The sequence below is a fragment of the Ursus arctos genome, unplaced genomic scaffold (assembly GCF_023065955.2).
Source record: "Ursus arctos isolate Adak ecotype North America unplaced genomic scaffold, UrsArc2.0 scaffold_9, whole genome shotgun sequence".
Classification (NCBI taxonomy): Eukaryota; Metazoa; Chordata; class Mammalia; order Carnivora; family Ursidae; genus Ursus; species Ursus arctos.
This window is the reverse complement of record NW_026623111.1, coordinates 59,999,347-60,027,130: the sequence shown is the minus strand read 5'-3', so window position 1 is coordinate 60,027,130 and position 27,784 is coordinate 59,999,347. Positions and strand designations below refer to the sequence as shown.

The 27,784-nt window shown below is 36.6% G+C and overlaps 1 protein-coding gene across 3 annotated transcripts in view; it reads left to right on the top strand.

Moving 5' to 3' along the window:
* Nucleotides 1-1,111: 1,111 nt before the first annotated feature.
* The window catches only part of CNOT6L (CCR4-NOT transcription complex subunit 6 like), a 106,119-nt gene continuing 79,446 nt past the window's right edge, over nucleotides 1,112-27,784 (top strand). The window contains exon 1 of one of the 3 annotated variants that reach the window (XM_044388143.3): nucleotides 1,112-1,285. Coding sequence is in view for 1 of the 3 variants with exons in the window: in XM_026509905.4 (XP_026365690.1) it covers nucleotides 2,509-2,513 (5 nt within the window). In the remaining 2 variants the exon portion in view is untranslated. Of the gene's footprint in view, nucleotides 1,286-2,099; nucleotides 2,228-2,320; nucleotides 2,514-27,784 lie in introns of those variants that run through there. The other 2 variants (XM_026509906.4, XM_026509905.4) reach the window with 2 other exon arrangements.

Here is a 27,784-nt window from a genome sequence, read left to right as displayed (position 1 = left end):
GACTATATATGCTTATCTTTGTGTTTCTGAGGCTAAATACAATGTCTGGAACATAATATCCCCTCCACAGATCTTTATTATATATAAACCGATAGCTAGGAATTTATATATCTACAGGTATTTGAAGAAGCTTTAATCTTTGAGGATATGCCATCATCACATTTATATTTTTCAGGTGTTTATTTTCCTTTTCTCTTCCACAGTTGGGGAAAGAGTGTGTTCCAAAGAGAAGTGTTGTGGTAAAAGCCCATTCAGGCAGGTTTACTATTCTGGGCTCCTGAAGTGCCTCCTTTCTTTGTTACTTACAAAGTTAGAGATAACTATTAATATATGTCAGACTAGAGTGAAGATAGCTGGGAATGAGTGAGGATTCATCCAGGATTAAGGCCATTTTGACACCTATTACAGAAGCTGGAATGGGGGTGCTAGAGAGGGAAACAAACTTAACAGGGTTGGAAAAGAAAGTAGCCCACAGTCTTCTATGTCCTAAGGGGCTTCTTCAATCACTCACTTTCTGGTGACAAAAATGAAAGTGGTGCAATTGTTCTTTTGCAATGGCGGACTCTTAATATCTGATCAGTTCTGGCTAAATGATGATTTGTATGTACCACACCTTCCCCCCAGGAAATGAAGGCCTTTGGCATTCAGTAATAAGGCCTAATTAATTGCAACCAACACAACATGCTTAGTATGCTAAACAACACCCCTGTGGGAAAAAAACAAAACAAAACAACGCTGCTAATATACCCTTATGTTGCTTGATTAAGTACGCAAGCCCGGAGCATGCACCGAGAGATTGTGCAAAACTGCAACAGCAGTATTCTGCCTCTAGAGCTGGTATAATTTTTGGACTACCGGTGGTAAAAAGCAGAAGCTGATCCACAAAAACATAATTAAACCCCAGAAACTTAAAAATGTCAAGGCCACATTCACCAAGTAAATGTTACTCTTCCTCGTTCACGTTTTGATGTTTTCATTCCGTCGGGGGCCACTGCCAAGCAAACGTAATTCTATCGCGAGAATGGAGAATTAGCAAATAAATAGGACGGGAATTATCGCAGAGCTTTACAGGTTCTTTTATTTACCTTTCGCGACACAACTTACAGATGTTTTACGTTAAAAAAAAAAAAAACACCACCCATCGAAGATGTCAGGAAACCTTTCCTTCCGTCTCTTCACCTCACCTGGCGTCTCATTAGCTACCCAGACCAGCGCTCAGCTTCGCAGTCAGGCAGCCTCTGGCGAGCATGCAGTAAACAGCGCCGAGTCCAGGCACGAACACAGGGTAAGGAGGGTTCGCCAGTCTCTTCCCCACCATAGCTTTGTGGACGTCGATTTTTGATCCCCTACCAGTCTTCCCAGCTCTGCTCGTCACTCAAGCCAAGAAAAGAGAGTAAAAAAGCGGTAAGAGTAAAGGAGAAAATGGGTAAGACTCCTGGCAGCCACGCGCGCACGCGCGCCAAGATCAAGCGCGGAGACCAGGGGGCGGGGCCGAGTCTCAGCGCTGGAGCTCCGCCTCTTTCCCCCCTTACCCCCCCTCCCGCGTAGGGGAGTGACTGACTCTCGCCAGCCACTCCACGTCAATCAACCCTCCTCCTTCTCGCACTCTCTGCACCTTGTTATTAATCTCAATACCGATATCGCGCGGACGCCTCTCCCCCGGCCCTCGGGGGTGTGAACGTGTGTGAGCGAGAACGAAGGCACCGAAAGCTGGCGTCTCTGTGCGGCAGCTTTGGGCCCGGCAGCAGCAGCAGGCGCAGCAGCAACCCCTGCAGCGGCGGCAGCCCCAGCGCCAGGAGGCCAAGGCCAAGGCCAGGCTCTGCGCCGCTCTCGGAGTAATAGCCGCGGCTTCCTCCGGCGGGAGGCCTTCGCGTCGGCGGCCGCGGCCGCGGGGCCTCTCCTGAGCGCCCAGGGTCACCGTACCCGAAACCCGGCAGCGCGGCCCTCGTCCCCCTCCCCGCCCCCCGTCCGTCTCCTCGCTCCCGTCAGCCGTCCTCTTCGCCGCCGCCTCTGCTGTTCCTCAGGCGGCTCGGCCCGGCCCGCCCGCCCCGCGTCCCCTCCGGCCGGTGCCTCTCCCCCCGGCGGGCTGCCTGCATGTCTTTGCTGCCCTCAGCCCCGCCGCCACCGCCGCCGCCGCCTCCCCCGCCGCCGCAGCACCAGCACCAGCAGCAGCCGCCCCGCCGCCGCCGCCGCCGTCGCCGCCCGGACCCCGGCGCGCTGAATGCAGGTGAGGAGGGGGCTCAGGCCCTCCGCGACCCCAGGCCCGGGCGCCTTGCCCGCCCACCCCCCCGCGAGCGGGGTCCGGGCCCTGCCTGTCGCGGCGGCTTCCCTTCGGGGCGGGCGGGAGCGAGGCCCGCCCGTGGGTGTTTGTGTTTGCGTCTGCGGCCGCGGCTTCGGAGGGGAAGCATCTGTGGGGGCCTGGTGCGCGCGCGCGCGTGTTTGTGTGTGTGTGTTTCCCCTGCCGCGGGGAAATGGCTGCTGTTGCTCCTTCTGGGCCAGAAGAAGAGAATGAGGTAGAGTGTTTTTCTGCCTGCGAGTAGAATCGGGAGTGTTAGGACGAGGAGCGCGTCCCCGGGGAAATGTGGTGGGAGAGGGACAAATGTGCGTGTGGGTGTGCGAGTTGGGACTCTGGCGAGCGGGGAGGCGGCCTGAGGACCCAGAGCGAGTGGGTGTGTGTCGGGTGTGGGGCTGACCCGCGTTGCTGTCGGAGGCGGCGAAGGTTCCGGAGTGTGTGTGTGTTGGTGGGGGGGTCCGCGCCCGGGCCCGGGACTCTGGGGGCGGATTTCGTGTGTCCGGGACCCCCGAGTGGCTTGCCCCCCCTGCCCCCCCGCCTTTTTGTGGCCGAGGCTCCGGTGCTTCGCAGGTGAGAGCTGCTCGGCTTCGGCCCGGCCGGGGAGGGTGAATGTGTGTGCGGCACGCGCACAGCAGTCAGGCCGGGAGAGCTGCCGGTCGGGGCCGCGCCGCTGTTCCCGGGCCCCGGCAGGAAGCGCCGGCCTGCAGCGCGGCCTAACCGCCTCGGCGCCCGCCCGCCAGCGCGCCAGCCTCCCGCCAGCCTCCTCGGACGCCTCCCGGGACGGCTCCCCGGACGCCCGGCCCGTGGGGGCCCAGGGCGCTGCCTGGGGCCTGGGCAGGTGAGGGTCGGAGGCGGGACGCGCGGATTGCCGTCGCCTCGGCCGCCTCCGCGTCTGCTGAGGAGAGGCGAAGGCATATTTTGGCGTTCGAACTGCAAGCTCTTCCCCTAGCCGGCGGTGGGACCCGAGGGAAAGTGAATCAAAGCAGTAAATCTCGGGAATACGCGGTGTTGAGATCCCTTCTCTTCATCTTTCCCTGAAGGCTGGGTGGAGGGACTAAGTATACGTTTTCAGTTTTCGTTGCAAATATTTTCTGTGGATAATATGTATGCAATTTTTAAGATAAAATTTTTCTTGAGAAGCGGGGGAAGAAATGGAACCTGGCTTCCCTGTCCTGTGGTGTTGGTGGGATTGGATCAATTTTGTGCATTTGAAATTGTTTTATCCTGCCTCCTAGGGGGAAAGGCGTGTACGCGCCGAGCTGAGGAGGTCGGTGAGGAAGAGGAAGTTACTGTAGCTGTCATCGTCCTTAACTCGGCCTATTTAGCTGTTTAGATGGATTGTGTTCAGGGAGTTTAGCTGAGCCGTTTGTACACGTTGGAAGCACAGTACTACGTTTTACTACCGTATTGCCTCTACTTATCTTAATTGTCAATCAGGATAGTCACGTACAAACAAGTTTTCACTCACAATCTCCCAAACCTAGATCGAATAGCCTTTATTGTCTACCCAGTGTGCTCCTGGAAAGCTATTTTGAGAGTAGTCTAAGCAAAACGGAACTATAATAAAGCTGCCATAGGTGTACAGTGCATTGTAGACCCAAATATAAATGGTATTTGCATAGTTATTTGCTGATCTACTTTACTCCACCTTCTTTCCGTTTGCATTTAGTAAACTCACCTAGCTAAAACCCGATGGATAAAGTCATGATACAGATGTGATCTTTGCAGACCATGCTCTGTATAATGGCCAGATAGCTCTGTTTCTAAACCTAGTCTCACAAAGAAATGTTCCAGGCTGTTCACGGGGAACAAGAATGGAGGGAAGAATAGGAGTGGAGAGCTGTTTTCTATGACCACTGCTGGAAAAAACAACAGATGTAGTTTAGTGGGAAAAAGGGCTTGTTTTACAGACCTCAGAACTCTGGCTGTGCCATTTTTCTTAGCTGTTTGACCTTAGCAAGTTACCTAATGTCTATAAACCTCAGTTTTCTCATTTGTAACAAGGAAATAATACATTTATAGTAAGGTGGTCCTGAGCATAGAATGAGAAAACATGTTTGGCACATAGTAGATGCTTAGTTAAATATTCCTCCTGCAGCCGTGCTTGTGGGCGCTGAAAAACATTTGTAAGTACAAATACCCATTTGATAACAGAGCAATATTATGTAACCGTAGGTTAAAAATCAAGACAATAGAACATTTCAGAGTCCTTTGATAATATATAAGGTATATATAAATAACTTTTAATGCTGTATTTTATGTCTTTCCTAGAAGTGAGACCGTCATTCAGGTGGCCTAGTATATTATAGAGACTATCTAGTCGTACTCCCCCCCTCCCCCCCCCGCCGTACTTTTGAGTAGGCTGTCTCACAGTTTCACTACTTTTTATGAATTCTGGCTGTGTAGCCCTGGAAAAAATTGTTTATGTTGTATATAGCACATATATGTTCCAATACAGTCAAGCATTAAAATGGATCAAGAAATTGTAACTTTAGTTTACCTTTATAGATTCACAAAGAGTAGTGCCCCAAAAAATTGCTGTGTAATTCTTTTAGTTCATGTTAACTGATTGGTAAACAAAAACCTCTTGGAATATTTTCCTGAATGGTTTAAGGAAAAATCCTCAATCAACTTTCAATAGTTTTCCATTTTCATTCTGTGTGGAGTCGTAAATGTGCTGTTCATTTAATTTTAATTGTATTGTGCTGGGGAAAAGTAATAATACTTTTAATGAAAAGGCAATAGAGAAGTTAACTTTTTTTTTTTTTTTGGTGAAGGCATGGTGAAGAGAATGTGGGAGGAGTTTCATTGTTTTAACTTTGTACTATCTCTGTTTACTAATGCTAGGTTTCCCATTTAGGCCTTATTTTTGTTTATATCAGCAATGTTAAACTTAAAAAAAAACCTGTAAAGCACTAAAATTTTAACACTTCTGTGAAGGATAGTAGGGAGAACTTTGTTAGAATGCAAAATGTGAGGGTTTTGTTAAAGTATGTGTCTTATGGGTATGTGTGCATTTACAGTGAACAGAATTATCTGCCATATGGTTATATTTAAAGGAAGAATTCCTACCTTAAGAATTATGATAATAAAATAAGTAAAGAAATAAATACACCAAACTTTTGGATCATTTTTAATACTTGAAGAACAATAAGATAGAAATGAACTACGCTTTTAACTAGGTAGATAGATCTTATAAATTAGACATTATGAATTACAATGTTTTAAAACACTTCATAGTTTTTTAATTTGGGAAAATTGAGGAAAACATTTCTTTGTAATCATGAAAATATACTGAACTAAAATATTAAGACATGTGGACAGAAATTTATTAACAGTGGAACTGCTTATGCTATCATTGTTTAAAGTAATTATGTTACAACAAAATCAAGGTGGAAAATTGTTTAGATTTTAACATTTAATGTTACTTTAAAGGGCTTTTAAACAGTCTTTCCAGAATATCCCTTACAAATGTCTTTAATTAAGGGGAATTGAAATACTTGACTTTGTACATGTATTACTTTGGATAATGCTAATTAGGGTAATAAATACACCAGAATTTCAGTGGCTTAACACATGTAAGTTTGTATTTTGCTCACATGTAACAGTTCTTTGCAGGTGCTCCTGGTTAGCAGGCTTGTGGCTTTCCTCCATGTGGTATTTGAGGGACCCACACTCCTTAACATCTATGGCTCTAGCATTCTTTAGGGCCTTGGAGCCTTGCGTGTTACTTACAGGTCATCTCTTAAGAACTCTCAGACTTAAAGTGACAAACATCTGCCCACATTTGACTGGTGAGAATTTGTCACAGAGCCTTATTTGAATGCAAGGGGGATGGGAATGTAGTCCCCAGATGGTGGACAGCTTGGGGCATTTTGTGATGTTGTTTTAGATGGTAGCATATATTTATGAAATTATGTCAAAAAGGTGAGTTACAATATTTAAAAATTGCTGTCCATCTTCAAGGAGTAAAATTCGGGTGGTGGAAGTGGGGGGTGGTGAGAGAAGGAAGGAGTTAAAGCCACAAGAGGAGGAAGAGCTCTCTCCTCTGAGGAGTTTCAACTACAAGTGAAATCTAGCTTTTTAAAGATTCAGATTTTACAGAGAACACAACAATTGGATTTTATAACCTTTAGTAGATCTCTCCTTTACTATCTAGTTATCAACTGTCATTGTGGTCTGCTGGGTTCTGGCTGTTTGAGTTTTTCTCTCTGTACTTTGAAATCAGTTGACTTTGAATTTCAGTTTCTGGGTTACAGTTTCATGGGAAACACAGTTTTGAATTTTCACTTTCTCTTCAGGATAAAATATTATTACTTTATACTTTGAGGAAATATTTAGGTGGACCTTACTGTGTTTTGCTGTTTGCTGTTGCTGTTTTTGTAATTCTAAAGTCATTTTAATTAATATATGTGAGACTTCACTCAGAATAAAATTATCGAATAAACAACAAAGGTTTAATTATTAACTTGTGCTCACGTTTCATGATGAAAATACTACAACTTTCTTTGATTAACTGCACTAACAGTGAGCCTCTAATATTTTAAATGAATTTTATCTCTGGACAACTTTAATTTTAATTGAATCATAGCTTATTCTTTTATTACCTAGGATTATTGTAATGTGAAACTTTAGCTCTGTGTTCTCTTCTCCTTCACTTATTTTTATTCTGAACGGTTTGGTTGAGGATCTGAGGAGTTTTTATGTATATGTGTATTCCTCCAAAGGAAGACTTTTGAGTTGTCTTGTTAGCTTCTCCATGGTACATATTTTTAATATTTTGCATTTTGAAAATTCAAGCCCTTATTTGAGGGCCCATTATGTATTCATTATTATACTTGGTTCTGAAATATGAAAGAAGTAGAAGAAACCCTTGCAAAGCTTGTAGATGATGAGGAAAGAGAGAAAACATATAATTTAGTTATTTCAGAACAATGAATGAACAAGCCCAAGTCATTACAGTATAAACTGTTTGCATACATTCTGAGAGGGAGTAACATGAAATGGAATGGTGGGTGGGTCAGGGACTACTTAAAAAATTGACAGGTTTTTTTTTTTTTTTTTTGGTTAACAGCTTTTTTGAGATAGAATTCACTTACCATAGAAGTAGCCTATTTAAAATATGTAATTCAGTGGTGTTTAGTATATTCACAGTTGTGCAGCCATCATCATAATTTTAGAACATTTATATCACCTGAGGTATAAATCCTGTATCCTTTATGAGTAATGCCCCCATACTCCCATACCCTTACTTCTAGGCAGTCACTGACCTGCTTTCTGACTATATTTGCCTATTCTGAACATTTCATACAAATAGAATCTTAATGTAATATGTGGTCTTTTATTACAGGCTTGTTACTCTGTTTTCAGGGTTTCTTCTAAGTTGTAATATTCTTTTTATGGCTGCATTATATGCCATCGTATAGATATATACTGCATTTGTTTATCAGCTAATGGACATTTTGGTTATTTCTACTTTTTGGCTATTATAAGTAGTAATTCAGTTATGAACATTCATATACAAGTTTTTGTGTACATAGTTTCAGTTCTCTTGGGTATATGCCTAGGAGTAGAATTACTGGATTGTATGCCTTTATGTTTATTTTCTCTTTCTTTATTTTTTAAAGATTTTATTTTTAAAGTAATCTCTACACCCAATGTGGGGCTCAAACTCACAACCCTGAAATCAAGAGTCACATGTTCTACCCACCAAGCCAGCCAGATGCCCCATGGTGCCTCTGTTTAAACTTTTGAGGAACTTCTGTTTTCCAAAGCACCCTAACCATTGCACATCCCTACCAGGAGTGTATGAGGGCTCCAGTTTGTCCACATCCTTGCTAACATTTGTTATTATCTTTTGATCATAGCTCTCCTAGTGAATATTAGCTCTCCTTTAATGTTCTCATTGCAGTTTTGATTTGCATTTCCCTAAAGATGCTGAGTGTCTTTTCATTTGTTTATTGGCCATTTGTATATATAGTTTTTGAGAGGTATGTATTCAAATCCTTTGCCCATTTTTAAATTATTTATCTTTTGATCACTGAGTTGTAGGAGTCTTTTGTATATTAAGATACAAATATTTCCCCCCAGATTGGTGAGTTATCCTTTCACTTCCCTGATGATGTCTTTTAAAGAATGAAAGTTTTAAATTTGATGAAAGTCTAATTTAATTTTTTATAGCTTGTGCTTATGGTGTCATATCTAAGAAATTACTAATCTAAGGTCATAGAGATATATCCTGTTTTGTGGTAAGAGTTTTTTAGTTTTAGCACTTACATTTAGGTTTTGATCCATTTTGAGTTAATTTCTGCATATGACCTGATGTAGGGAGTCTAACATTAGGTTTTTTGCATGTAGATATCCAGTTGTCCCATTACCATTTGTGGAAAAGACTGTTCATTGCCATTTAATTGTCTTGTCACTCCTCTCGAAAATCAGTTAACTATAAACATGAAGATTTATTTCTGGACTTAGTTTTATTCCATTGATCTATTTGATTTTCCTTATACCAAGTACTGTCGTTACCACTATAGCTTTGTAATTGAGAAGGGGGAGTCCTCCAAATTTGTTCTTCTTTTTCAAGATTGTTTTGGCTATTTGGGGTATTTCCTATTTCCATATGAATTTCAGGATCACCTTGTCAATTTATACAGCGAAGCCAGCTGGAATTTTGATAGGTATTGTGTTAAATCTGTAGATCAATTTGGGGAGCATTGCCATCTTAACAATACTAAGTCTACCTATTAACAGACATGGGATCTTTCCATTTATTTAGATTTTCTTTGGTTTCTTTCAACAATATTCTGCAGTTTTCAGAGTCTGAGTTGCTGCATTTATTCCTAAATATTTTATTCTTTTAGATGCTATTATAAATGGAATTGTTTTCTTAATTTTTTGGGGGGTTCATTGCAAGTGTATAAAAATACAATTTCGTCTATTGATCTTATATCTTGCAACTTTGCTGAACACAATTGTTGATTAATTAGGTCTAATACTATTTTTGTTCATTCCATAACACTTTCTGTATAACAAGGGTCATGTCACCTGTAAAGATAGTTTTTATTTCTTTTCCAATCTGGATGCGTTTTATTTTCTTGTCTAATTGTCTTGGCTGAAACCTCCAGTACATTGTTGAAAAGAAGTGTCAAGAACAGATATTCTTGTCTTGTTCCTGATCTTGGAGGAAAGCATTCAGTCTTCCACTGTTAAGTATGATGTTAGCTGTGTGGTTTTCAGAGATGCTCTTTGTTAAGATTGAGGAAGTTCTGTTTCTAGTTTGTTGAGTGTTTCTCTCATGAAGGGGCCCTGGGGTTTAGGGTTGAGTTTTGAGGGAAGTATGGAATATGGATTACAAAAGTGAAGATACTGTGTCCAGTAGTGAGTGGCAGGTAATAATGCTTAACTTGTTTGAGAAAGGGGAGCTAGCTTTCACCATCTTCTTTTCCCTCTCCCTTATTTCCTCCCCTGCTTACTCCTTTAATATTCTCTAATTGATCCATAAACACATTTGGAGGGCCCTTAATCCTTTACTGAAGATTTTCTGAATAATTCAGCTTTCTTGAGTAGTGGAGAATGTTGTTTCTTTTGAAAAACATTTAATAAAAACAGTGTGGGGATTTTTTTTTTTTCTGATTACATTGATAGCTAGTTTGGAGGGGGACACAGTTAAGCAGAATACTAAGTCATAAATAAAGAGCTAACCATAGGATTAAAAAGATGGGAACACATTTTTGTGATTATCAGAGGTACAGTTAATGAAGAATTCCATATTTACTTTGAACCTGGTTGTTAACTGACTTTTTCCCAAAATATTTCAGCATGAATGGTTGTGTTTTTGTAAGTTTTCTAAAAAAACTTGATAATTTTCTTAGGAAATTTTGCTCTGCAAAGTAAGGTTATGTTTCATTTGATGTGGTGATTACCCTTTAATTTTTGGAACTTTAATTGTGTTTCCATGCAGCTACATTCTGATTAGATAAATATTTAAAAAAGACTTATTTCTGTCCATTTTATATGTCGCAGAATTTAAATAACTTTGGGTTAGCCAAGAATCTTCCTGTTTACAAGTCAGAATTAGAAAGTGGTAATAGATTTTTTGTTTTGTATTCTCTTTTGTAGCAGGGTACATTTCATTTTTTTTTTCAGACCACATTAAAATCTCATTACAGATAAAAATTTATTTTTAATTTTTTTAAAGAAATAAGTAGTTCACTTTGTGAGGGACTCATTCATACTGAATAGATGGCAGGCATTTTGGGGCTTTCATATTGTTTATTAACAATAGAAATTAGTGACACTAATTGATGACAGAAAGTAGAAGTTAACACTTTATCTTCTTATATTCATCTTTTACAGAGAGAACTTCTGTCTATAAACTTACGGTTTAGAATCTTTTTCTCTTCCCACATTACTTAAATAGATTCCCTAAATGAGTAACATAGATCAGAGTTATATAATACCGGTTACAAATACTACTAAGAGAATAGAACTAAATATAGGCAATAGTAACTGTAATGTCTCTCTATACAAAGACTTTCTTGAGATCTTTATGTATATATTCATTGGATCATGTTTATATTTAAAACCAAAAAACTGGCAAGAGTATGTTCTGCTATAGGTTCATGTCAGTGCAATCTTCTGCAATTTATGAAATAATATATTGTGAATATACAGAATATCTTGAAACAGTACAAGAATTTTAATCACTTTAAAGTATATCTCACTCTTAAGTTTCTACTGGCTATAAGCTGTTGTATTGAGGGTTCTGGGTAATAAAAAGTTTGGAATGTAATCTTTTTTGCTAGGAAACGGAACAGATATTTATTTTACTGCTGAGAACTAAGGACTGTGAAAAGCCATCCCCTTCCCTTTAAATAGTAATTGGAATTAGTTTTCATGAAAATCCCGTGAAGTAGAGTATGATTCTCATTCTATAGGTGGTTAATAATGTGAGCCCTTGGATCCTTCACTTCCTAGCTCTTGGGGAAACTCCCTTCTCCATATTTCAGTTTCCTCATCTGTTAATAGGGAGATAATAATAGTTCTTATCTTGCAGGGTTGTTGTGAGGATTAAATCAGGTATATCTATAAAGTGCTTAGAACGGTAGGATGTGGCACATCCATAGTAAAAAAACAAAACTTAGAACTCAATGTAAGCTAGCCATATTGTTTCTTTTTATTAGGATCCATACAGGTGAAATAATAAGTCTTAAATATTGGTGAAATCAATATTTAGAATAGGGTCTGTTTGACTCCAAAATACTTACTTTTACACTACTTACACACATAAGGGATTTAAGCCCTGATAAATAGCAAGTGTAAGCAGAATATGCTAACTGACAAAGACCATTAAGTGCTATAACATATAGAGTACATATGGGTTTGTAATCTGCAAGGATAAAGAGGAGGTAGAAGTTGATCTTGCCTTTATGGTTAGGAGGAAAGGAAAAGGTAGTGGAACACTGCAGCATCCTCCTTGTTCTCCCAGCATCCATTATTGCTCCTTTAACTTCTTTTCCTTTGTATACATTGTCGCTAGAGGAATCCTTGCAAAATTCATTTGACATTGCTTAAGTTCTCTTCTTAAAATCCGTCAATAGTAGTAATAGTTAACTATTTTTTGGTTGCATACTAGGTGCTAAGGGCAGGAGTTGGAGTTTTATGTAAAGGGCCTTATGTAAATATTTGGCTTCGTGGGTCACATTAAGATCTCTGTCCTGTATTCTTTGTTTTTTTGTTGTAGTTTTAATTTTTTTTTTTACCAATCCTTTAAAAATGTGAAACAATTCATTGCTGGCAAAGCAAGCTGTAGTTTGCTGACCTTTCTGCTAGAAGATTTACATGATTCTTGTTAGAATCCTGGCAAAATTGGTATTATTAATCCCTATTTTATAGTTGAGGTTACTGAAGCTCAGAGAGACAAATTTGATGGAACTCACATAACAAGGAAATGACAGAGCTCAAATTCAGATTTAGGTCATTGGAATTCCTAAACCTGTGTACTTTCCAGGATATCCTGCTGCTGCTTATTTTCTTTAGAAGGAAGTGGAGATTTCATAGGATTATGTGTAAGACCCATCATGATCTTGTCCTTGTGTACTTCTCCAGTTTTATCATTTTATTACTCCTCTCTCCTGAACATATTCCCTAGGCTTGCCATACTGAGTGACCGATAGCTTGGTTTATGGTTTGTATGTGCCTACAATACTTTACACTTGATGACCTCATTGACTTTTTTAAATAATTCACCTTAGATTGTTCCTACTCTGAGAAATCTTGCCTGATGGTACTTCCAGTCTTTGTTTTATGTTCTTTCTCTGATTCCATACCATCTTGTACATTCCTTTTTCATAACATTTACCATATTGTCTTGTATTTACTGGGTTTGTTTCTACTTTTCCATTAAACTGTGAGTTTTTAAGGGCAGAGATACCTCACTTTGTAGTCCCAAGTGTTTGTAGGGGTTAAACCCCTACTGTGTTATCAGTGTACTGTTTAGTATGTATTAGGGGCTTAGTTACTGTTTACTAAATGAATGAATAATCAAATGGCATTGCAAGTGGTAGAAATGACATCAACAAATATGTAGTAGCAGGAAGGCAAGTCCAGCTTCAAGTATGAGAGGGAAATTTCGTTAATTTCTGGTTAACTTCCAGAGCTTCAGTGGCAACAAGGAGGCTGATAAGGCAAATTGGAACATGATTATTAGGGAGGGGTTTGAATGCCTGTGTAGGGAATTTTAGTTTTATCCTGTGCTCAACTCTGGAGCAGCCAAGTGGTCTTTTACATCTATAAATTGAGGTTCTTTTATTAATGCCTGAATTTTGTTATAACGTTGTTTTAGATGATACTTTATAGAACGTAGCAGTATATTACTTTTGATTAATAGTAACTGCAAATATGGTTCTAGAATCTCATAATTATCTATATGACTGTTAAACACATTGGTAACATTGAGTGATTTTGAGCAGGTTGGTGGCAGTTTGGAATAATTATTTAAGAAGATTATCTGGTTGAGGTATGCAGAGTCAGTTGAGATCAGAATGGAAGGAGGGAGGCTCTTTTTTAAAGAGTTAAAATATGAAGTGGTAAGTCAAGAAATCTGTTGTCAATTGGGATAGCTAGAGCTTTTAATAAAGTGACATTGGTGATTAAATATGAAGGAAGTCAGAGATGACTGAGAAATCAGAAGGAGGGGAGACAATTTGGGGAAGAAAATTATGAATTCTGTGTAAGACAAATTGATTAAAATTGGAATGATTTCTGTTTTCCCCTGGCCAATTAGGCCCTCATTGTTTTATGCCTGAATAATTAGAATATCCCCGTGATTGTTGTCCCTTCATGCCTCTAATGGATGAGTGGTATGTTTGGATACAGGTGGATGTTTGGTGGTATGGAACCTTTGGCAGAATGAAAGAAAAGATTAAACAGGAACCTGTTACATTAAAATACTAAAATGTATACAAACAAATTTGTGATATATTAATATATGTTCCTCTTTATCAATACATTTAAATTACAAGATTGAGTAGTGAGTATAATAACTATTATAATTTTGAAGTAGTGGTACATACAGATGATATTTTGAGATATCTGTAACAACTATAATGTGATATGAAAATATAACTTGTGTTAGTGACCAAAATCAGGTACTGCTAATATCATGGTAGGGTTTTAGCTCTAATTGAAAGAGGTACTAAATTTTCATTAGACATTAGTGAAAGTGGTGGTGTAATTTTTTTCCTATGCAAATTTCTAGATTTCCTGAAGTTTATGGACCCCAGATTAGCAATCTTTGCTTGTATTATCTCCTGGTTTCCATCTATTTTGTGTATTTTTGTCATAGCACTATCTTTTTTTTTTTTTTCCACATGGCAGTAATTTTTCATGTCTGCTTTTGGAAATATGTGTTCCTTATTTAAAAAAATAGGAGTAAAATTTCCTGGTCATCCTAACTCAGAGAGATCAGAACTGTTAGTAGTATTGAACCATTGTCTGTTTCTGGGCAGTATGTGCATATATAACCACATAAACATATATAAATAGAATGATTCTATATACTGTTTTTTACATTTGTTTTCTGATTTAACAGCATATTATGGTCATATTTTCCGTCAGTAGACATGCCTTGTGCTTTTAAAAAAATTGATAGCGTTTTTTAAAAAGTGAAAGATCACCGTAATAGAAAAATCACTGTTTTAAAGTATACACTTTAGTGGTTTTAGTATTTCACTGTGTTGTGGACCGTCACTATTAATTCCATCACCCTCGAAAGAAACCTTATCCTTAATTAGCAATTCTGATTCGCCTGTTTCTTCATTTGCTGGCAGCCACCAGTCTACTTTTCCTCTTATGGATTTGCCTATTCCAGGCATTAAATATAAACAGAATCGTAAAATATGTGACTTTTTGTGTCTGGCTTCTTTCACTTAATGTAATGTTTTTAAGATTATTTCATGTTATAGCATGTAATAGTACTTCATTACTTTTTATGGCTGAGTAATATGCCTTCATATGGGTATATCATATTTTGTTCATCTGTTCATCAACTGATAGACATTTGGGTTGTTTCCACTTTTTGGCTGTTATAAATAATTCTGTGAACATTCATGTACACATTTTTGTGTGGACATATGTTTTCAGTTCTCTTGGGTATATACCTAAGAGTGTAATTACTGGATCATATGGCAGTTCTATTTTAATTTTTTGAAAACTGACAAACTTTTGCACAGCAGCAGCATTTTACATTTCCACACATTATACTTTCTAATGGCTGAATTGTAATTCATTTTATCGATGTCCTACAATTTAATCCCCTACCGATTGGCAATTTATTTCCTTATCTTGGGCAATTATCAACACTAATGCAGGGAAGAGATTCATACATACACTTCTCATTCATTCATTCATTCATTCATTTATTTTTAAGAAAGAGGGGGCCTCAGAGGGAAAGGGTGAGAGAGAATCTTAAGCAGTCTCCACACAGAGCCCAGAGCCCGTTGTGGGCTTGATCTCATGACCCTGAGATCGTGACCTGAGCCTAAATCAAGAGTCAGGTGCTCAGCTGACTAAGCCACCTAGGCTCTCCCTTTCACACTTCTTTAAAGGATAAATTTCTACAAGTGGCCTAGCTGGATTAAAATGATTGCACACTTAAAATTTTGATACATCTTGTTGGGTTACCTTTTAGAAGTGCGTATCAGCTGTATAATGGGTGCCTATTTCCCTAAACTCTTACCCACATTATTAATCTTTGCCATTCTGATAATAAAGCCATATTTTTAAAAAATTTTGCAATTATTTGATTAATAGGGGGGGTTATATTTCTTTTCGCTTTTTTTGGCCAGTCTTTTGTGATTTGCCTGATCATGACTTTTACTCCCAATTTTTCTGTTGGTGTCTTCACATTTTTTTGTTATTGATTTGTAAAAGCTGTTTATATTTTAGAAACATTACCCATTATCCATTATAAATATTACAGAGATTTTGCTCCCATTTCATCTTGATCTTTTGACTATATGACTTTGCTCTTTGCCTTATAGACATTAACTTTTTTGGTATCATTTAATCTGTCATTCTTTTTTTTTATGGTCTTTACCTTGTTTAGAGAAGTTTCCTGCACTCCAAGATTAAAAGATTATTATTCTGCATTTTCCTCTATAAATGGTTAGAATTAAATTTGCCATGGCTTAGTAGAAGAATCTTGGATTTTGTGGTTGGCCTCATGTGTATTCAAATTTCAGTTTAGTCACTTATTAACAGTGAGGTATTGGATGTTTCACAACTTCTCTGTTCTTCAGCTTCCTTATTGGTAAAGTGGGAATTAATAATATGTAGTTTTAATTTTAGTGACATTAAATGTAATAATGTGTGCAAATTGTCTAGCACAGTATCTGGACACGGACTGGGCGTTCAGTGCATGTTTTCTTACCTCTCCCACTCAAACTCTGTCTTCCTTCAACCTATTTATAATCTGATTCAGAAGATAAGGGAGGCGATATTTTAAGAAGTAGAGGGACGTCCTCAGTTTCTAAAATCAGAGAAATCATTCAGGATGAGCTGACTTAAAAAGGGGATTGAAAATTGATTTAGTAATATTGAAGTCATTTATTTATTTTGTCATTTATGTTTAATAAGAAGAGTTTTCATTGGAGTGTTGAGAGAGAGAGCCATATTTTAATAGGATGAAGACTAAATAAAGCCATATAGCATACATGAGGGATGATAAGTGCATATGGAACATTATCCACCATTATTTAACTCTTTGAAAAATAGTTGTAACTCTTCCTTTTTCTCTTCCTTTTCTTTCATTGTTAGGATGCTAGTGAGAGGACAGGGATAGCAATACTAATACATATATAGTATGTGTGTATATAAGTTACAGACAAGTTTAGGTCGTTTTTACTGTTTGTTAGAATTACAGTAGTTATAGCACATTTCACAGTTAATCCATCAGACCAGTCAGGAACTACCCCTCCATTTGGATTTTGTTCTTCTTAGTAGCCCTTTATGGAATTTGTACACATTCTTCATTAAATTACAGTATTTGTAAACAGTGTTTTATAGCCTTTGTGTATTGTAGAAAGAGATGGGAAATACATAAATGCTTGTAATACAGTAATCATTATTTACATTTTTCTTACCTTTCCTAGACTGAGGTTTTTAGGACAATGAACACAGTTCTAATAATTAAAAATAATGGATTTTTGACAGATGTTTATAATGCAGTATTTTGATAAATGTTTATAAAACATTAGACTTTCTTTTTCTCTTTTTATAAAAAAAAAAACCTCAAAATAAGGTTTTAAAAATTGCTAATAAAAATGTTTATTTAGATTTTTCTCATGTGGAGAAGTAATAGACATGGATTATGTGTAATTGGGTTTTAGAAAATTATATCAAATTCTGTTCCTTGACTCTGGGTAACTGCCTGTTGTTCCTGGTATGTTGCAAGTATACTGTCCTCATTTTGTCAGCCTCAAAACAAGAAGGAAATTCTCTATTGGTTAGCTTAGGAGGAAGGTAATGAGTTTAAGTAACAAAACAGGAAATTTGTTTCTCTGTGACCTTTGATGAGTTTGTGAAGTTGGCATTTTGACTGCAGGATTGAAATTCAGAAGAGTTTTATATTTAGTTTGCTTTGTTGCTTTTGCAGTTATCTACCTGCCAGGAAAAAAGTAGGAATCCAAGTTAAAGACTCTGCTACCTTTGTGGGAAATGATGAACAATACTCTTCCTTCTGCTGACAAAATCTGGGTATCTGTATTTTTACAATGGCTGGTTTTTGCTTTCACTTAGGGCCAAAGTATCCTTTTCCTGGAACCAAGCTTGACTGAAAGCCTTTGTAAGTTCTTATTCTTTATCCTTTTAAGCAACTATTTTAGGAACTATTTTAAAGCTGACACCCCTTCCCTTCCAACCTTTTCCGCTTAGTACAAAGCACCACTTTCTTGGCAGTCATTTGTAGAGTAGAGTGGTACTCTCCGAGGCATTTATTCATGCCAAAAAGTTAAGGATTAGCTCTATTGTTTGATGCTATCTGTTTTGGATCAATGTGAGTCAGCGTTGGCCCTGCCTTTTAAAATTCTTTCATAATTAAGATGCTGGCACCTTGGAACCCTTTCCTGGATGGAGCTTTGCTTTGTGCCTTATCAAGTTGTAGACTTTGGTTACTAAGGTTTTTCTGTTTTACTCTATTTTTTTTTTCTTTCTTTCTTTTTTTAAGTAGGCTCCACGCCCAGTTTAGAGCTCAAGGTGGGGCTTGAACTCATGACCCTGAGATCAAGACCGGGCTGAGATCAAGAGTCAAGATAAGATGCTTAACCTACTGAGCCACCCAGGCACTCCTACTCTATTTTTAATGGAATCTTTTACATTTAGATACGGCTTTTCCAAATTGTAAACCTTTTCCAAATTGTAAACTGTGGTTCTCAGATATATCAAACTAGTTTTAACACATAAGTGTGTATCTTACTGAGTATATCTAATGCTGAAGCATTGTGTTATTTGGTTCAGGTTGAAAGTATGGGATAGTGATTTTGGTTACAGACTTTCATATCAGTCAAGATTTAATTAAAAGTTTAATTAAATTATTTTCTAAAGAAATGGAAAAGCTAAAATAATTAGAAAAGCTGTTCATTATGAAGAGAGATTCATTATTTAAATTCCTAGCTTTTGATACTGTCAGATTCAGTTTTCTAGTAACAGAAACCAGTTTCTTGAATTAGTGTTTATATTTTCTTGATGCACAGATGATTTTTTGCTTATATAAACAAACTCAAGACATTGTATTTGTGAAATATTAAATTCTTTGGTTTTATGTATCAGTAGTGAGGGAGAGCCTGAAATTGGAAGGTAGGAGAAGGAAAAAGGTGAAGTATTTTATTTTGTATGAAGTACTAGAATGTTACTGTAGGGTTGTTTTTTTCTTCCGCATTTAAACGTGTTGGCTGAGTCCAGTTTTTCTAGTGGATTTTTCAAAGTTGGTAAGAACTCTCAATTGTTGATATACTTTCTTTTTAATAATGTGGCTTATCTAGGTGATCTGTGATCTTTTTACGGCTACCCTTGCAATTTGTCTCCTCCGAGTCTGAACATATTTACTCTTGACATATTTACTCTTTGTTTATAGCAGCAAAGATGTTTTCATTTCTGGTAGGTTTGAAGACACAAACTGTGCTGTGGATTCTTGTTTACTCATCTTTCAGTTTGCACAGCCAGTTGATTTAGGAGAATACTTTTCTTTGGGTGGTACTTCTTACTGATCAGCAGTTTTAGAGAATGCTTGAAGTAAATTTTCTGATATTAATTGTAGACATCCTTGTGAATATAGTGCTCTTGCTTTTGTTTTTTCCTTCTCCCACCTAACTTTAGTAGGTTTACTATAGGGAAAAAAAAATTCAAATGAGAATTTGCAGCAGTCAGATATAGTGACCTTTGATGATCAGTATGCTAGGGAGAATGCTGGAGAATAGACAAATGACTTTCCATGTTTATCCTTGAACACATGCCAGATGTATTGGATAGATCTGTCTTGACTACATAATAGCATCTTGAGTATATAACAGGGTGGAAAGTGGAAACTTTGTTCACCATCTGTGGTTTTTTTCTTGTTTACCTGGATATCTCATAGCTGTCTTTCTAAGAGGGATGTGAGTATACTCTTGGTGTTAGGCTGCCAGTAAATTTGGAGGATAAGAGTACAAATTAAAAAACAAACAAACAAACCCAAACCATTTTTTTCTGATTTATTTTGTATCTGTTTTAGTGAGGAAATAGGAAATGAAAGAAAGGAACTGCTAGTGTGAGAATTTGTTAGAGAAATGGGAACATGGTTTCTCTTGTGTTATCTCTAACTTTGTTGACTAGTCAGCTGCATAGTAATAGGTGTTAAATTTATTGTTTCTATGTCAGAAAAATGAATTGTTTCTGAGTCACTGTGTAGTCCATTCATTATGTAGGTACTTGGGTTCAGGGTGTTAAGGGTTATCATAGTAATAGGCTGTGGGTATTCCTGGGTCTCTAGCCATATTATCATCTACCCATCTATCCTTGGGGCTTCTGAGGGGGCTATTCATATGAAGAAAAATGAGAATTGAATTACCAACTGCTTAATATAGAAATTGTGCTGGATTGTTTTAAAATCAATACCTGTTTGGACCTCCTATTACTTAATTCCCCTGCTTCTAGATCAGTTCTTTAAAAATCAATTTGCCTAAAGAATCAGTTTGCTGAAATTATTAAAATTGTTTACTTTCTTTTAAAAATTTTACTTCCAGTGTAGTTAACATATTGTGTTATAATAGTTTCAGCTGTACAATATAGTGATTTAAAAAATTGTTTTTTTTCACTTAGCAAAATTATTTTGAAATTTTTCTGTGTTCTCATGTTTATCAATAGGTCATTCCTTTTTCTTGCTGAGTAATATTTCATTGTTGTATTTACTACATTTTATTTATCTACCAGCATCTTGATAGACAATTTGGGTTGCTTCCAGTTTTTGGCTATTACAGATAAAACTAAGAACATTGGATATCAATTGAGTCTTTGGACATATGTTTTCATTTCTGTTGGGTAAATATTTAGTAGTGGGATGTCTGGGTCATATAGATATATATTTAACTATTTGGCACCTTTGTTGAAAAATTTAAGTGACCTTATAGATGTGGATTTACTTCTAGACTCTATTCTGTTATCTTGATCTGTTTATCTTTTTGCTAATATCTCATTGCCATGATTACCATAGCTTTATAATAACTCTTGAAATCAGGTAGCGTGAGCTCTTAATTTTAATTTTTCTTTTCAAAGTTGTTTGCCTGTTCTAGGTCCTTTGTATTTCCATATACATTTTATTTTTATTTATTTTTAAGATTTTTATTTTTAAGTAATCTCTACGCCCAGTGTGGGGCTTGAATTCATGACCCTGAGATCAAGAGTCACGTGCTCCACTGAGTCAACCAGGCGCCCCTCCATTTACATTTTAGAATGAGCTTATCAATTTCTACAAAAATTATAGGCTGGGATTTGATTGATACATTGAATCTGTAGATCAACATGGGAAGAATTAACATCTTAACAGTGTTGAATCTTCTGTTCTGTGAAGATGATGCATATCTCCATTTATTTAGCTCTTTAATTTTTGTCAGTATGTGTTATAGTTTTCAGTGTAAAGGTTTTGCACACTTTTTTAAAATTTGAATATAGTTGACACAGTTATATTATTTTCAGGTGTATAGTCTAGTGATTTAACAAGTGTAATGCATTATGCTATTTTTCCACATTTCTTTAAATGTTAATCCCTAAGTATTGTATAATTTTTGTTGCTACTGTAAATAGTATTTAAAAAATTTGTTTCTGGGGCACCTGGGTGGCTCACCTGGTTAAGCATCAGACTTTTGATATCAGCTTAGGTCTTGATCTCAGGGTCATGAGTTCAGGCCCCTGTGTTGGGCTCCATACTGGCTGTGGAGCCTATTTAAAAAAATCAGTTTCTGATTGCTTGTTACTTGTATATAGAAATAAAATAGATTTTGGGGGTATATATTTATCTTGTATCCTGCAACCTTGCCAAATAACTTATTAGTTAGTTCTTGTATCTTTTTTGTAATCTCTGTAGGCTTTACTATACACAGTCATGTTGTCTGAGATCAAAGATGAGTTAATTCCTCCTCCAGGCTCAACGCCTATTATATTTTTTTCTTGTCTAATTGTGTGGGCTAGAATATTCAGTACAAAGTTGAAAAGAAGTGAGAGCAGACATCCATGGCTTGTTCCTGATTTTAGCAGGAAAGCATTTAGAGATTAGTAAGTGTGATGAGACCCATAGTTTTTTTTATAGATGCCATTTATCAGGCTGAGTACATTCCCTTTTATTATTTAAATGAGAGTTCTTTCTTTTTAAATAGGAATGGTGTTTGGATTTTTCCAAATGCTTCTTAATCTGAATGTAAGTGGATTATACTGAATTTTTTTATTTTTATTTTTTTATTTTTTTAAAGATTTTATTTATTTATTTATTTGACAGAGATAGAGACAGCCAGCGAGAAAGGGAACACAAGCAGGGGGAGTGGGAGAGGAAGAAGCAGGCTCATAGCGGAGGAGCCTGTTGTGGGGCTCGATCCCATAACGCCGGGATCACTCCCTGAGCTGAAGGCAGACGCTTAACCGCTGTGCCACCCAGGCGCCCCTATACTGAATTTTTTTAATATTAGCTGTCATATTCCTGAGACAATCACCCCTTGGAATGATGTATTATCCTTTTTGTGTATTTCTGGATTTGATTTGCTAAAATTAAAAAAAAAAACTTTTCATGTGCTATCTGGTTTTGATATTATATAATGTTCACTTCAACTCTTTGGAAGAGCTTGTATGGAATCATATTGTTTCTTCCTTAAAGGCTGTCCAAGGTTTCAAACCACTGGACTGTATAGGATCATCTGTTTCCTTCTATTTGTAAAATTTTAATTCTGTTCTCATATAATAGGTTGTATACATTCTTCTAAAGAACAACTCCTGTGTCTTACTACTTAATGAATTAACCTGCTTGGAGATGGAGTAGAAAGAAGTACGTTAAGTTTTGCTAGGTACAACATGGAGCAAGTTGATGTTCGATTTGAATTTTTTGATGAAGCAGAATTGATTCCAAGGAACTGAGCTTCTATAGTAGAGGGAAGTCAGGATTTCATATGCTTAGTGGTATGCTAGAGTTGGCATGGGCTGGTTTGAAAGAGCCAGTTGCTAATTTTTCAAGAATTTTGCAAACCAGTTATTGAATCCAACCTATTAAAAATTAAATTACATAACGTAAAGTTAAACCATATTAGAAACAAATGTTGAAAACTCATCATTTTCTACTTATTTTGCTATGTTTTACTGTTATAATTTCGAGGTTACTTTTTTCTGAAATACAATATAATATGTTACTGGGCATCCTGTTGACAGCTTGAAACCTGACTTTCAAAATATGGGTAATTTGTACCACAAAAGCACATGGGGGTATTTGCACCACAGAAATAGGCACATGCTTCAAATAGAGATCAATTTGTTGATTCACTAGTCTTAAGAAAGTGAAGAGGAAATATTAGTAATCCAGCTTTTTTTTTTTTTCATGTATCATTACAAAATCAGTTATGTTCTTGGGAATGAAGTAAATCTCTGCAAATTATAAAATACATTTACGCTACACATTAATTAAAATTCTCTTAGGTTGACATACAGTGTTATATTAGTTTTAAGTGTGCAGTTTATTTTTTTCGGTTTTTATTTAAATTCCAGTTAGGTAACATATGGTGTAATATTAGTTTCAGCTACAGATTCTAGTGATTCATTACTTACATACAACATCCAGTGCTCATCACAAGTGCCCAGCTTAAACTTTATTATGCTCTGAGTCTGTTGTGAATAGCACAAAAAATTAAGGAAACATGCTTCCAGTATTAGACAACCATTATCAGCAAAGAAATTGCTCATGTTTAGCAGCACCCATGACCTTTATGTACATGCTATTAGCTCCGTTTCCCCATGTGTAACAACCTAATGTCTCCAGACATCACCAAATATCCCTTAATCAGCTGGTTGAAAACCACAATTTTAGAGAGGATTTTAATGTGTGCTGTGGTATGAGACTGTTATTTTAGTATTTCTTGGAGTCATGACAGGTTATATTAATCAGTATTTATTTTTTAGACAGCTGTTAGTTTTATGCAATAGATCTTTCTTATTTTCATTTTAGTATAGCTACTTGATTTAGTTGTGCTACTGGGATTGGTCAGTTGATGACTCCTCAAACTGATGGCTTAAAAAAAATCCTTTTTTGCCTGTATTGATGCATGGATTTATGGAATTGGGCCTCTAGAGACATTTTTCAATGGATAATGTTAACACCTAGGACTAAGTTTTTTCTGTATGTCACTACACTTTGTTTTCAAAAAGGATAGTCAGGGAATCACTTCTAATTTACTTCTAATGGTGTCCTCAGGTGGTTGGGGAAACAAGTATTTTCTACGCCAAGAAAGAAAACTATTGCTTGGAGGTGGACTGTTATCTTCAGGGACATTTATAAATGCCCTTTAGGCTCTTCAAAATTAAAAAAAAAAAAAAAAGAGTAACCCAGGATATTTTATTTGAATTAAAATTATTGAATAATTGAAGAATACATACATAATGAAGTATTATTGGTCGTATGTTATTAAAACATCCTTTTAAATGTAATGCTCATGTTCCAGATGTGTGTATGTGTCTATATTCTGGGAAGAATATGGTTTTGAATCTCTAAATTAAAAACATCTAGCATTTCCTTTACATGCAAGTTGCTTGATCAGAGTATTTTTCACAATTTTTAAAAAATACCATGTTACATATGTATATGAATGATTTATAGAAGAAAATATACTACATTCATAGCTTAAATAATGCTCAAGGAAAATCAGGTTAATTTCCTTAATCAGAATGTGGAAGAAGCTTTAGGAAAATATTCTGGGTGTAACAGATGAATAAACTTTAGAGAAATTGTATGTCATAGTATTATTTCTATGGCTTTAGGATTTTAATAACTAAACATCTCACAAAAATGCTTAAAAATATTGCCTTTGGTCAAAGAAAATATGGATGTTTAAATAGTGATCACTTTGCGTAACTCATTAATTTTGTGAATCTTAGTTCTTTTTAAATTACCTTTCTTATTTGGCAGAATTCCTTTTATTTATCTTTGTATTTTTTAGAGTACAAGATTGTTATTTGTCTTGATATTTTTGCAGGTGCCTGTAGGTAATGTATAACTTTCTCAGTATTGATAACATGCTAGGTTATTAGAATTATGACAAAGATTGTTTTTAAAAATGTGAAAGCTTCAGGTGTATCTTCAAATATATGTCAGTGCCTTTTTAGTTTTTAATTAAAAATAGTAACAAAATACTACGTATCTGTTAGAATGGCCACAAGCCATTTGCAGCACCAAATGCTGGAGAATATATGGAGCAACAGGAACTCTTTCATTGCTGGTTGGAATGCAAAATGGAACAGCCACTTTAGAAGACTGTCTGGCATTTTCTTCTGGAACTAAACAGTCTTACCATATGATCCAGCCAGCAGTCCTGTTCCTTGGTATTCATGGAAATGAACTGAAATCTTGTATCCACATGAAACCTTGGATACAGATGTATATTAGCAGCTTTATTCATAGTTGCCAAAACTTGGAAATAACCAAAGTGTCCTTCCTAGGTAAGTGGATAAATAAACTCTGGCACGTCCAGATAAAGAAATGAGCTATCAAGCGATGGGAAGATCTAGAGGAACCTTAAATGCATATTACTAAGTGAAAGAAGCTAATCTGATAAGACTATATAATGTATGATTCCAGCTGTATAACATTTCTGGAAAAGGCAAAACAGTGGAGGCAGTCAAAAGATCAGTGGTTGCCAGGAGGTAGAGGGGAGGGAGGGATGAATAGGCAGAGCACAGAGGATTTTTAGGGCAGTGAAATTATTCTGTATGGTGCTACAATGGTAGATGTCATTATAGATATGATGAAATCCATAGGATGTAAAATAGCAAGAGTGAACCCTTTTGTAAACTATGAACTTTGGGTGGTGATGTGTCAGTAAAAGTTCATTGATTGTAACAAATGTACCACTCTGGTGCTGAATGTTTATAGCGGGGGAGGTTGTACTGTTTGGGGACAAGGAGAGTTTATGGGAACTCTCTAGTGTCTGCTCAATTTTGCTGTGAACCTAAAACTTACCTAAAAAATGAAGCTTATTAATAAAATGTCCTTCATATTGTAAGAACAGTATATTGTCAATGTAGAAAAGTGATTATAGCTAAATAAGAAAAAAATTACCCACAATCCTATCATTCTTTCCTACCTTTTTTCATATATGTTGGTACACATTTTGTATATATATGTTGTTTTGTTACAAAGATGGGATTATGGTATATGTAATCAGTTTTTGTTTTGAGTTAGCAATACATCTTGAATGCTTTCCCATATACTTAAATGTTCAACATTTTAAAATATTGAATTAGTGCCCATCCGCAATTGGAGAATAGACTGTTCTGGTTTTTAGAGAGATGCTTTTTACTAAATATAGATTACCAATATTCTGGTTAGGCTACAAAAATGTAAATATCCACAGTATACTGATTGCAACTTAATATTTTTCTTCAGGATTATTTATTGCAGAACTGTAAATTAGCATAAGTGGTGGGTATTAGAACCAACTAATAAATTCTAATACAAATAAATATCCACACTATACTGATTGCAACTTAATATTTTTCTTTGGGATTATTTATTGCAGAACTGTAAATTAGCACAAGTGGTGGGTATTAGAACCAACTAATAAAATCAGTAAACTGATTTTTGTTGTATTTTTTATATATATGTATATTTTTAAAGATTTTATTTATTTATTTGACAGAGACACAGCGAGAGAGGGAACACAAGCAGGGGGAGTGAGAGACAAAGAAACAGGCTTTCAGCAGAGCACGGAGCCCAATGCAGGGCTCAATCCTAGGACCCTGGGATCACGCCCCAGGCCAAAGGCAGGCGCTTAACGACTGAGCCACCCAGGCGCCCCTGTAGTATTTTATATTTTATGTAACTTTGAAAAACTCTTTACTTAAGTCCCATATGTTCAAATGATAGAATTTTCAGGTAGCTGTTAAAGGAAAGTTACAGTAGTTATTACCAATACAAAATAGTTATTACCAAATTACTGGTTTTATTGGAGGCTAGTTCTTATCTTTAAAGCAAGGAGAATAGTAATTTGATTGAAGTTAATTGTACTAACATTGTTATACAATGTTAGTTGAATATATAACCTTTTAGTTACTTTTACATGTATTTTTGTCACCATTTTGGAATGACTGGCATCACTTCCTAACCATCACTGAAGAGTTATTTTTCACTTACTTCAGAACTGCCTCCTAAGATCATGGAGGTTTATTATTTGGTATATTTCTCGTACTCTAATTTCCCATGTTAAAAGAGAATCATGAGGAAACAATTTTAGGAAATTATTTTCCCTTAAGGCAATTCATTTGTCAACCTTAGTTTTATGGAGCTGAATTGCTATAGCTCTTTTTCTTGCTGTATTTGATATATCCGTGTATAAAAATTAAATTAGTGTCTTTTATTAAGTAAGTATTAATTTAGAAATTTAATGTTTTTAATGTAGCCACATGTATACATTAAGTTTTATTGTTTTTCATTAAATACACGTTAATTCTGAAATTTGAGTAGGAATTTCGGATGACCTAATAAACATTTCTAAAATTATAGCCAAGTATCACTGAGTAGGAATTTTTAAGTAACTCTCATTAAGCATTAATTTGGGAGTTCGTTGTTTCTTCTGAGGTATAAAATCATTCTTTTAGGTTGAATAGTCTAAGTCTAGATTTCCTACCTTACATTTATTTCATGTAGTTTTTCATATGTGTTTATATTTCACATATGTTTTCAAAATCTGATAGGTTTATTTTAGAGCTAGAAGATAGGCTAGTTGCTGACTAAAGGATACTGAATTTAGAGATATTTAAGTGGATTCCCTCAATTTCAAAGAAGAGTATGAGTACACATTTTAGAATTGGATCTTATGCTAACTGGATCTATTCACTATGCTAATAATTATAATTGTGCAGGCTAAAAAGCTTGGGTTAAATGTGATGACAGTCAGTGCTGTGCTGTAATTTGCTTTTATGATGGGAAGTGACAAGAATATTTTTACATTTCATGTAAGTACTGGGCTTTTAAGGCATTTATAGTTTCTTTAAGAATGTGACAGCTGACTCAGTAGAAGATATGGGCCCACTTGGAAGTGTGACTAGAAGAAGTGCTATTGAGCAGAAGAAAGTAAAAGGGAATAAAAGAAGGAGGCAACCAGGATTAATAGTATCATGTTTATTATTAGACTCTCTTATGGCTGGCAGTTATTTATATTAGGAAAACAATCTATGGGAAGGAGTCAGGAAAGCAAAACAGACTTTTGAACTTCC